Source organism: Protopterus annectens, chromosome 9.part0 (assembly GCF_019279795.1).
Source record: "Protopterus annectens isolate FY-2018-M chromosome 9.part0, PAN1.0, whole genome shotgun sequence".
In the NCBI taxonomy this organism is placed as follows: Eukaryota; Metazoa; Chordata; order Ceratodontiformes; family Protopteridae; genus Protopterus; species Protopterus annectens.
Window position 1 is genome coordinate 1925310328 of NC_056743.1, and position 12982 is coordinate 1925323309.

At 43.1% G+C, this 12982-nt stretch overlaps 1 protein-coding gene across 1 annotated transcript in view; it reads left to right on the forward strand.

The window, feature by feature from the left end:
- Positions 1-12982, forward strand: part of MAN2B1 (mannosidase alpha class 2B member 1) — a 1009708-nt gene that overhangs the window by 816119 nt on the left and 180607 nt on the right. Inside the window, exons 17-18 of the mRNA XM_044084731.1 lie at positions 5246-5364; positions 10261-10362. Of these exons, the coding sequence (XP_043940666.1) occupies positions 5246-5364; positions 10261-10362 (221 nt within the window). The remainder of the gene's footprint in view (positions 1-5245; positions 5365-10260; positions 10363-12982) is intronic.

Consider the following 12982-nt stretch of genomic DNA (forward strand, 5'->3'; position numbering starts at 1 on the left):
CCTCCACTGGGCCAGTGATCAGGGAGCCTCAATCCCCATCACTGACACTGGTGGGGATCGTTCACTGAGAAAAATAGAGACACACAGTATTTTCAGATGCATATTTCTGCACCAACTAAAATTTCCCTTAAGAGCACACAGGGAATGCACAATCCAGATCTGGGGCTGGGCTACTTCTCCAAGCCCTAAATAAGATTCCCCACTGACACAGCTATAGAGTTAAGCCCTTACCCAGGTGTTTCAAGCTTAAGTCCACCACCACCCTCTCTGTGAAATCAGTGCTCTTTGTCCCTGTTCAAAGTAGCTGACACACACACACATACTCTGAGATTTGATTTTCACACACACAACTGGGAAAGGCTGGCACAGCTTGCTCACTTTGCCACCTTCAGCCAGACTACAAGGTATGTTCACTGCCACCAGCCAGCTACTTTACCAGGTACCCAATTACTCTTAGTAAAATTAATACTTATGGAAATTAGTAAAATTAATACTTATAGAAATGGTAGTGTTTCCAAGCCAAGCAGCAAGACTTTCAGGAACATAGAGACAGTGCCACTAAATAAAGGCAATTACTCTCAAAGGTTAAATATTTTACAAAGGACTAGCCACAATGAAATGTATAGATATATTTAATAATAATTAATGAAGTAGAAAACATGAAAGTACTGAATATCTATTTACAATAAACACCAGCATTTCAATTCACAGTAAATATAAAAAACACATCACACACACAAGACAGTAAATATAAAAAACACATCACACACAGAAGACAGTACACCAATGTCTCACAAACACAGCCCGTTAGGCATAGCAGTAAAACAATGCAAGCCCATAAGGCATAACAATAAACCAAACATAGTAGTCATTGGCAACGCAGTAGTGAGACGCACTGATGTTCCCCTCACCAGGCTGTACAAGAAAAGGTCATGGTCAGTTGTCTGTCAGGTGCCAGAATCCTCCACATCATGCATGCACTTAAGTCTGTCCACAACAGGTACAAGTATGACTGTCATTGTCCATGTTGGTGTGAATGACTCGAGTCCTACCTCCCTGGACTATATGAAGAGACATGATTGCGCTCTGAATATGTGTCCCAGGCAGGTATGACCCTAGCCCTAAGCAGCATCCTACCTTCATCAAGAATGATACCACAGTACCAACAAAAAATAATTGACTTCAACAACTGGCATAGTTTCTGGTGTCTTTCCAAGGGGATCCAGTATCCAGTATCTGTCTGCCTGGGAAGACATGGTTGAGAGGCCTTGATGCTTTGCCAGAGATGGCCTCCACCTGTCACCTCAGGGGGTCCAGATCCAGGTCAAGGCTCTTGCCTTCCCCATTGTGCCTTTTTTAGGCTATGCCCCGAAGATAAATCTTCCAATATAAAATATCTGTCAAAAAGCAAATTGAAGGTCACGCTGCTTAATGCTAGGAGCCTTAACCTGAAAATGCACTCACTGGAGGCTCTCCTCACACAGGAAGATGCCGATGTATGTGGGGCCACGGAAATTTGGTTTAGGGCTGTGGAGAGCACCCCTGCCTTACTATGCTGTACTTCATTCCACACTTTCTAATCACAAAATGAGGTCGGAAATACTAAAGGTGGTGGAGCCTCTATGTTCATTAAGGATAGGCACACCTCCAGACTGGTTTACCAGCATGACGCACTGGAATTATTCCAGGTGCAACTGACAGTTGACAAGACACCCATCCAAGTTGTAGCCAGCTACAGACCCCCTTCCATTACGTAGGACACCCACTCCTCCTACCTGGATCTACTTGACTCCATCAAGGTGTACCCCCTAACACCCTGATCCTTCATCACTTCAACTACCCCACCATAGACTGGGTGAGCTATTACTGCACTAATGCACTCACCCAGTGATTCCTTGATTTCATCAATTCTAACACACTAGACCAGCTCATCTCATCCCCTGGAAGGGGGGAGAACATTCTGAACTTGGTTCTCACCAGCATGAGTGACTGCTGCACCACTCCCATAGTTTGTTCTTCCCTGGTGAGATCAGATCATCGGTCTGTCTCATTCGAAGTTTCTATCCCATTCAGTAACCAGACTAAAAAACTTCTCAAAAGCTGACTACAATCTCCTAAGGGAGGGTATCAATAGCTTCACACCCCCCTCCTCAGAGGATGCAGACAATTATGCTGAACAGTATGCCAATGCAGTATACAAGCACCTGTACAGTTGCATAGACTTGGCTGCGCCTCAAGGAAACGCAAACCTGTCTGGTGGACATCCCCTATCAACAGACTTTACAACAAAAGGAAGAAACTGTTGTCCACGGGCAAAAAGGAACAAATTCCAAATTGGAAAAACTTCCTTCTCAACTTCAACAAGCAAATTAGATCATTAGTGAAAACCTCCAAACCCAATTATGAATTGAAACTAGCCTTCGAAACACAAGGAAACCACAAAGCTGCCTTCAGCTACTTCAGGAACCTCAGTGGCAAAGCCCAGGTTTGTTCCGAATTAGTACTTAAGGGTAACACTTACACTGATCCTGTTGACTTAGCCAACCTGCTAGCTGATAGGTTCAGCGCAAACTTCACCCCCTATCCCCCCGAAAGGCCCATTCGACATCTTCTATACTTATCCCGCATCTCACATCTCTGTAGATCAAGTGTTACAGGCCCTATCCAAGGCAAAGAACACAACTTCCATGGGACCTGATAGCATCCCAGGTTGTATTCTGCACCATCTCCAGCAAGAACTAGCTTTGCCATTGAGCACCCTATTCAACCACAGCCTAATTACAGGCTTCATTCCAGCAGAGTGGAGAACTGCCTTTGTCATCCCCTTGCACAAAGTTGGTGCCACTACTGACCTGGGAAACTTTCGCCCCATTAGCTTAACAAATCTTATTTGTAAAGCCATGGAGCATATTATTATGGATCTCATAAACAAGTACATAGGCAATCTCCAAGCACTTGACTCCACACAATTTGGATTCATTAAGGGCAGATCGTGCCTGTTGAACCTGGATGACTTCTTTGAGACTGTCACCGAGGCCTTGGATGAGAGAAACTCAGTACATACAGCTTACCTTGACATGGTCAAGGCCTTTGACACAATCCCCAACTCTGGTATCATCAGAAAGCTAACTCAACTTGGCATAAATCCCCATCTCGTTAGGTGGGTGGCCAACTGGCTCACTGATAGGACCCACAAGGTCAAAATAGGCACCACCACCTCCAACAGCAGACCTGTCACTAGTGGTCCCAAAGGATCTGTCCTGGGACCCCTACTGTTTGGCATGTTCTTATCAGAGGTCCAAGCAAAGACAAAGGGCCTGTGGCTGACCAAGTTTGCGGATGACTGTAAGTTGGGTACTGTCATTGACTCCCCAGATGATGTTAACATACTGTAAGAGGGTCTCACAGCAACAAATGGCTGGTGCCAAAGTCATGGCCTTAAGTTAAATGAAAAAATGTATCATCATACCATTCAGCAAAAACATGGCCCCTACTGATTACCACATCAACAGCAACCCCCTTAGCACACAACCTGTGGTGAGAGACCTGTGTACTCAGGTTGACAATAATCTCACATTCGACCATCATGTAGTGGCATTGGTCAGCAAAGCCTTTTACGTGGTTCATCTCATAAGTAAAGGGATTGCATTCAGAAAAAAGGAGTGTTATTACCCCTCTGCACACCTACCTCATTAAGCCTATAATGGAGTATAACGCCCCGTTTGGTATGTACCTCTCCAAACACCTGCACCAACTGGAAAGGCCACAGAAATACCTCTCAAAGAGAATCCATGACCTCCAACACCTGTCCTAGGCCAACAGGCTCAAATCACTATCACTCTACTTGGTATTGTACAGCTTGCTCAGAGGTAATCTGTGTCTCGTCTACAAGGTAATATGAGACCCTGCCCTAGTAGATATGCTCCGTATCCATAGGTCTAACTCCTCACACATTACCCACTTGAAAGGTCTAAATCTAATATGTGACATCAACAAAACCTGCTGGAGAGACAGGTTTGTCTCCCAGAGGCTGCCTAGTCTCTGGAATAGACTTCCCATGCATGTCACTGACCCTCTTCAAGTGCAACCTTGATGAGTAGATGGGAAACCACAGATTTGTCCCAGGGGTTCCACTCATTGACAGGGGAGACAGGTGCTGACTAAGGTTTCTTTTTTGGGGATAAATTCCTGGCTAGGCTTGTAAGGGCCCCAGGGCTATTAGCCTAGTAACCTCCTATGATCCTAAAACAACACCGATGGAAAGAGTCACTTACAGAAAAACAATATTTAGCAAATCTCACTATATTTTCCTAACTGCCTGAATAATTACTATTTCCTACTTACCAGCTAGAACAAGGCAAGAAGTGGATGAGTGTCTTTGTTGTCAGGTTCCCTAAAACAGTGCGCTGAGTGCTACTATCACATCTCTCACTAGTATCTAGATGCAGTTTCAGTGCTGGCTACAGAATGACATCACATATGGTCACCTGACTCTCTGGTTCCCACACTAACCCATCACTAGTAACTGAGCCAGGATTTGGTACAGATGTGTCACGATACACACACACAACTTTGCTAAAGCATAATATAACATCTTGAAGGTATAAGACAATTTCAAAACTTCCTTCCTTCCTGCAGAAAGGCTTTTCATAGCCATTATGTCTCTGGCTGCATTCAGACCTGTGAGATAGAATCTTTATGGCGTAAACCAAGTCATTTAATTTCAGGCTATTTTTCTTAAGGTTAGCTACTTACCCCCTTCACTTCCAGTATCCTCTGTTGAAATCTATAGATTTCAGCAGTTACAACAATGCAGCCTGACATACATGTATATTTCTTTTCTGTTCAGCAGGATTCACTGTCGATACATTTTTAACAGAAGTAGCTGTACAAAAACATTTTTAACACAAGCATTTGTACAAATCAGTTTGATATTCAAATGGCATAGAATTCTTTACAAAACTCCAGCTAGCTATGCTGGCATATGTTACACATGCACTACCCTACTCCCCGTAGCACAGCTGGCACTACCTTACATCATCACAGAGACAATCCACTGTAACCTTTTAAGAGGGCATGAGATACATGGAGAAGGTGTGAGTGAGAATGTAGGGATGAAGAGGAGGTAGAAAATTAAATGTATTTAAAAGACAGACTAGAGAAGGACTAGATGAGTATTTATTTCTAATGCCATTCAAATGTATGCAAACAAGTATTTGACTGTTACTTAATCCTTTTTATGCAGAACGACCTTGTACAGGAGGTGTACCAGAACTTCTCATCTTGGTGCTCACAGGTAGTGAGACTATACAAAGGTCAGAGATTTGTGGAATTGGAATGGACAGTCGGGCCAATCCCTATAGAGTAAGTTTGCCACTAATGTCTGACACGGTTTCACATTAATTGAAAACAATGGGAGAGGGATTTCTCACCTGTGAATGTTTGTACTGGTACCTACCTGGGCCATAGGCACATCATTTGATCTCCTGGATAAGTGTACTTGTTCCACACAGATCTCCTCTTGTATATAAGACCCATCTGAGATCGAATTTGCCAGTGAATGCAGGCGCATCTTCACCACCAGTTTATAGTAGGACAGCAGCAGTAATCTCAGTCCTATTAAGGAGATGAGGCTTGATAAACATAGAATATTGGGAATAAAGCAGTGACCCCTCTACCATACGTCAAGGTGCCATAGTACTGCTTAATTCTGCCTTGTCTCAGCTCTTGGGTCTTGGACTCGGTTCTGACCTCCAAATCATGTCTGAGTATAGTTTGTATATAATTTAATTGTGTGCCTGTGAATTTACTTTGACATCCTATTTATGCCGTATAGGTTAATTTGCAGTAACTACATAAACTGTCACTAAGTTTAGATTTTGCAGCTTTTCTCCATGGGTATTTGAATTCATAATGTTAATGTTTTGTAATAATAAAAAGAAAAGAAAAACATCTAAGCATTCATCATAACCTTACTGCAGTGCCTGCCTTCCTCACTTGGGTCTGATAGACAAGAGATCTGCATTCATACTCCAGTTCTCCAACTTTTGCATTTCTATCCTCCTCTCATCCTTGTTTTGTATACTTGCTGCTGAAGAGAACAGATGGTTATTATACACTCTAGTCATTAAACTGTGTCATATGAATATCTTTTTAAATAAAAAAATGCCATTTTGTTGTAACTGTATTGTTCATTTCCATTCTTTGCTCGCTCTCCTTTTCATGCTAATTGTGTAGTTTGAACATTGTACTTCTCTGTAAATATGTGCTGTAGATTATTTGCTCAACATTTCATCATGTTCTGACTTCTCTTAACACGTTACATCAGTTTTGTCAGTATTGAAGGGAGTTCATGGTCCAGATTACCAACCTGGATAATAAGTTTAAATCAATAACGTACTATTTAAGGGAAAAAAACTTCCTCACCTGGCTCTGTGGCACAAAGGGATAAAACCCAGACTAACAGCCCTTATGACCCAAGAAGAGCCGGGGGTTAGACACTGAGCAGCTATGACTTGTCCATCCTAGGGAGCCATCTCTTTTGCCATTCCAGTGTTGGGCATAATTCCAGTGCATGGAAAGTAAATGCCAGAACTGGGAAAGATGTGGGCAGAGGCTAACTAAGCCAGTGATGGTAGCCTTTGTCCTTGCATGTGTAGAAGAACACATGCATTGGACAGCAGGACATTGAAAGGCCCTGCAGTGATACAGATACGCATATGACCTCTGGGAGGGGAGGGGGTTTAGCTCTAAAATAGAAATACTCCCATAGCTTGCATCCTACATGGTGTGAAACTTATTGTATCATGCACAGTGTTGTCCCCTGCCCAGAGGCAGGTAAATGTGTTTCTATAGGAACTCAGTCCATGTGATAAGACAGACTTACAGAGCACAAACATGCACTCATAAAATATGATGTGGAGAGACCAGCTACAGCTGGGGCACAATGAACTGTCATGGCTATCTGGATGACAGTCTCTTGCCCAGGCAGCTTGCCCCTTCATACTGTACTGTATATGTCCCAAGTGCAGGGATGATCACACTGTCTGTCATGGGGCAGTGGGGCAATAAAGCATTGAAAAAAAATGAAATTCCTGTTTATAAGTGCAGGGGTTTTACTAACTTTTCCCCTTCTTATTTACACTCCATCAGAAATTTGCGTTGTCAGTTCTTGGCTTGTCTTAGTGCAGCTTTGTAATAAGTGGATCAGGTGACATAGTAATAAATATTGGAAATGAAATAGTAGGGTGTGGACATAAAAAATAAAAATAACGTGCTGAGGCTGTAAAGTTCAGGCATATTTCTTGGGTGTCTATATATCCCTCAGTGTGTAGCACCTCAGGTCATTCACTCCCAAATAGGCAACCACAAGGGTGTTGTCATATTTGTCTAGTTTAAGGACCCTTAGAGCCTTTGTGACATTGTGGATTCTGTTATTGGGCAAACAGCTTACAGCTCACCCTTGTCTTGTCCAGTGGAGTCTGTATGCTGAAATGTAGTGTCATCTATGACTAAAACATTTCCCTGTACAGATGTCTTGTAGTAACTTGTCATCACTAAGATTGATGCTGAGAAACAAAGACATAATTGGCTTAACATGGTTTTATTTTAAGAGGATCCTAGTATCTGTCAAGCTGGGATGATATGGTAGTTAACCCTTTTATTTCACCAGGGATGGCTTACACCTTTCCTGCCAGGGCTTCTGCATACTGGCTAAAGCCTTTGTTGCCCCCTATAGTACCTTTTAGGCAGAGTCCCAGTACTGGGCATTCTTACATCACCAATGGTAAAATTCAGACAGCAGTATGATTGCACTACTCTGTGCTAAGGCGTCTAAATAAAACGATGTCTGAACCTGATGCCCTTCAATTTGGATAAATTCATATTTGTGTAGTTACTGAGGCATGGGCTCAGTGCAATGGACAGCATGCCAGCTATACCTGGGTTTTTAGCCTCTATCATACCTTCAGGCCCCTGAGTAACTGTAGGGGAAGTACTTTTCAGAAATACTATCACATGTCCAATTACCCATGACCCTAAACTACAAATCTATATCACTGTTAGCAAGTCCAACTGTTATTTTGTAGCTAGTTACATAAATGCCCACCCCCTCAAGACCATGGAAATTACCTTAACACCATTGAGAGGTTAAATTTCAAATCCAGTACTTTCTTGCTAGGGGTTTGTAATTACCCAAGCATTAATTGGCACACGTACACGTCTAAAAATGGATATGGTCCATTTTTCCCAGACTTTGTTAGTATCAATGCACTGGAGCAAATTGTAAAACTACCCAATAGAAGCTTTAATATCCTTGACCTGGTACTTACAAACACAGGCCCTGCCTCTACCTCACCCCATATCCTCCTTGTACCTGGTTAACTCTGACCATAAATCAATTATCTTGTCTTTCAGGCCTAGTGGTACTACCCTACCACCAAATGGGACCATCTTTAGGGAGTTCACCAGGGCAAATCTACTTTTTAACTTGTAAAAGACCTAAGCAAAGTTCCCAAAAATTCCCTGAAAAAATCGGCACATTTGAGAGGGATGTCTCATCCTCCCATTTTTACCAGCACCTAAACAACTACATGGAAAAGTCAGTACCTGTATGCCCTAAATGTAATGGTAAATAAACCTCTCTGGTGGAAATATTGTATCAATAAACTGTATAGCAACAAGGGGAAAAATGATGAAAACTTGTACGAAATCCCCAACCCCATAGTGCTGGATCACACATCCCCATTCCTGTAGCGCTGAACCACACATCCACATCCCCAGCCCCGTAGCGCTGGACCACATAACCACGTCCCCAGCCCCGTAGCGCTGGACCACATAACCACGTCCCCAGCCCCGTAGCGCTGGACCACATAACCACGTCCCCAGCCCCGTAGCGCTGGACCACATAACCACGTCCCCAGCCCCGTAGCGCTGGACCACATAACCACGTCCCCAGCCCCGTAGCGCTGGACCACACAGCCACGTCCCCAGCCCCGTAGCACTGGACCACACAGCCACGTCCTCAGCCCCATAGTGCTGAACCACACAGCCACATCCCCGTAGCGCTGGACCACACGTCCCCAGCCCCGTAGCGCTGGACCACACGTCCCCAGCCCCGTAGCGCTGGACCACACGTCCCCAGCCCCGTAGCGCTGGACCACACGTCCCCAGCCCCGTAGCGCTGGACCACACGTCCCCAGCCCCGTAGCGCTGGACCACACGCCCGCCAGCCCCGTAGCGCTGGACCACACGCCCGCCAGCCCCGTAGCGCTGGACCACACGCCCGCCAGCCCCGTAGCGCTGGACCACACGCCCGCCAGCCCCGTAGCGCTGGACCACACGCCCGCCAGCCCCGTAGCGCTGGACCACACGCCCGCCAGCCCCGTAGCGCTGGACCACACGCCCGCCAGCCCCGTAGCGCTGGACCACACGCCCGCCAGCCCCGTAGCGCTGGACCACACAGAAACACACCAACAAGGAAGTTAATACCACTATTAATAAACTTAATTGAAAAGGTTACAGAGGAGATGTGAACAGTGGTCCCTCAGTGCACTCTGCATATCTTGATCTCGGCAAGAGTTTCAACACTATCCCTAATGCTAGTGTTGTTAAAGTAGACAAACTTGATATAAACCCCTAGGTTATCTGCTGATTTGCAAATTGGCTACCCGACAGACCCCCGGGCTGAGAAATTTGCTGGCGCCTTCTCTGACCATAACATTTTAACTAGTGGGGTACTGCAGGTTTTTGTGTTGGACCCTCTCCTGTTTGGTATTTATTTTGTAGGCATTCAGTCCAATATCCCATATGGGTGGTTGACAGTTATGCAAGCTGGACACGGTTATCCAGTCATCCACTGATATTAAACCATTGCCACAAGAGCTAGAATGAACAAATGAGAGATACAAGTTTACATTAGGGTTATCGTGTGCAGCCCTACTTTAGTTGAAAGGTGAGCACTGTTAAGTGTTTGAAGAGGGAGAGACAAACTTTTATGTTTGTCTACTTAAGCATGTGTACCACTAGGTACCTTATGATCCTTGTAATTACTTCCCTGGTATTGTGGCTTTGTTTCTATGCTCCTAATGGCGGTTCAGCAGATACAAGGTAATAGAGCTCATCTGATGACAATTGCAGAATATAGCAGGTTAAGGCTTACGGGAAACATATTAGAAGATGGCATAGAGTGTTGTGATGGCATCTTTGTTTATGTTATGAATACTGAATTCAATGTGTTTTATTCATTCTCTCAAATCTCAGAGATAATTGGGGCAAAGAAATCATCAGCCGCTTTGATACGCCTTTGAAAACCAGTGGAATCTTTTATACAGACTCGAATGGAAGAGAGATTTTGCAAAGAAGGTAGGATTGCATGCAGTTATTTTCCATTGTGCACTGTTTTTTCCAAGCCATACAGGTATACATGACCACAACCAAGCAGAGGTAATTGCCTTTGCCACATTTAAAAGGTAGGTCATGATTAATTTGATTTGGTTTCCATTTTTTTTTCTTTTTTTAAGTTTATTGTCAGTGTTCTAGAAGTTTGTATTGAAGCAAAGTTCTGTATTCTTTGGGTGTTGCATACAGCTGGTTATTTGTTTTTAATTTGTTTATCATCCGTTACTTTTCCATCAGTCACAATGTCTTGCTGAGGATATCACTGTTAAGTTCACAGCAGCCACCTATGAATCGTAAAGAAAGGAATAGTGTACTGTGTGGATCTTTGCAGATTTGCAGCAGATAACTTTTTATTAATTTTTTTTCATTACTTTTCAATTAGCTTATTAGGTGTAATGGAGGTGATGACAGGGAACATCAGCTTCAGGATGTGTTACAGCAGGTAACAGTGTGCTATCAGTCCTGTCCACACTCATAGTGCCCTCGCTTACCACCAGAAAATGTAGTGCTACTCCTTGCTGATGTTAAAATCTGACATAAGTCCATTTCATCCTTCTCTACTGACAGGGCTTGGATACTGGTTCTGCGTTAATGTGGCATCAATGCCAACTGTTCCTGGTGTTAACCGCTCTCCCATTCCCCCAATGCATTGTACAGTTATGCATCTTGTTAGCTGTCTGACATGCTTGCGCGATCCCTGATGACGCCAAGCTTTGCTGAGCTGTGTCAATGCCATTTTCTTTTCCTTGTGGATCAAACTGGTCCAGTTCCTTCGGATTTGTATCTTTCTTTCTTGGAAGAATTTCCAGATAATTTAATGAAATTTTTACATTTATTTAGTACTATTCGTTCCTCTCTGTTAGCATAATTTTCTGTGTGTGTGTGTGTGTGTGTGTGTGTGTGTGTGTGTGTGTGTGTGTGTGTGTGTAAATTCGTTTAGTTTACTTCTGTCCAACTTAGAAGTTTGAGTTAAGGACTTGGTTTTATTTTGTTCTTGTTTAGCTAGAAGAATGGAAAAGGCTGGCTTTTCTACTGTATTTTCATTGGGTGCAAGTTTCCCCCAACGACCACTATCCCTCTTGTGTTACATGCTTATGTGATTCTTACTCTGTAACGAGTTTCACAGTGTATTCAGACAGGAGGAGCAAGCTGATACCGAAAGGATTACTGAAACACACCGATTCTTTGGAGCAGCCCTGTTCTTCAAAATCTTGGCCAAACAAAGAAAAGTAAAGGATTCGTAAAGATGGTTCCAAATCTCCTAATTGTACGGATCAGTCTACGGACTTCTCTTCCCCACTTCCCTCCTAGTCCATCACTGACATCCACCAGGATGGCACTCCAGATCCAGAAGATTCAAAATCCTGATCAGGAACGTGTTGCGTTTGCAAAGCTGATGGACTTTTAATGAAGGGACATTCTTTCACCTGGACTGCCTCCTGGAGATAAAAATCTGTTTGCCCAAAGAGGATTTCAAAGTAGTCCATAAAGCATCTTATGACGATGACCATGTGTTTCAGAAGGTTGTTACCATCTATGTACATCTACATCCAGACCTACATCTAGGGAACTCTCCCTGGTACCTGTGTGACAAGCATAAGTGAAAATGGACACTTTCTCCAACATCTTGAGAGGAACAATAATATTTATGCATGAGGTTCTAGACTCAGACCATGTAAACATCTCTCCACAGTCTTTGGGTTCAGCTTCTGATGACATCAAGTGTATGGAAACATTTTTATGTAACCACGTAAAGACTGTTCTTAACACAGCAAGTGGTTTGAGAAAATTATTGGAATCCCAAGGTTGAAGTGGATGACCCCATTTTTATTCCCAAAATTTTAAGACCTATTGAAAGTTAATTATACTTCTCCTGATTCTCAGCCTCCAGTCTCCAGAATGGCTTGTAAGCTTTATAGAACGCCTGAAGAACCCAATCTGTACGCGTCACCTGTGCTTACCCATGTCAAGCATGAGATGCATTGATGTACCAATATATTTCCGGGGGGTCCTCATGCACTTCAGTATGGGGGCTGTGCCAATGCTTCCCCATCTCTAAATATGCTGCCATTAAGATCCAAGGCCACGGTGTCTTGGGCAAAGAGAATTGTTTGCTTTCTGTCTGACTTGGTATGACTTCAGAGGCAGTGTGTGTGTATGTATGTATCTATGTACAGCTGTATTATTAACTAATTAATATTCATGAGGCTGATGGTTGATTTGTTCATTTTAAACTGTTACTATAAGATTTATTGGTCATTAGGATAATGAATGCTAGTATATATATGGTTAATTAATTTTTAAATGTTGTCTGAGGAAGTCCATTTGTTTTTGGATGAAAACGCATTGAAGTATTATTGTTTGAACAGCGTTAATGTGTTGGTTTGTGTTGTGTCAATAAATACGTTTTACAGAAGCTTCGGAAGCATTGGGAGTTCTTTTTTGGCTGTTCGCACTCCTTTTTGGATTTTCTTGGTATATTGAGTGCTTTTCAGTGACTGTTTATCTATATATATATATATATATATATATATATATATATATATTTCTATATATATATTTCTATCTACATATATAAATATAT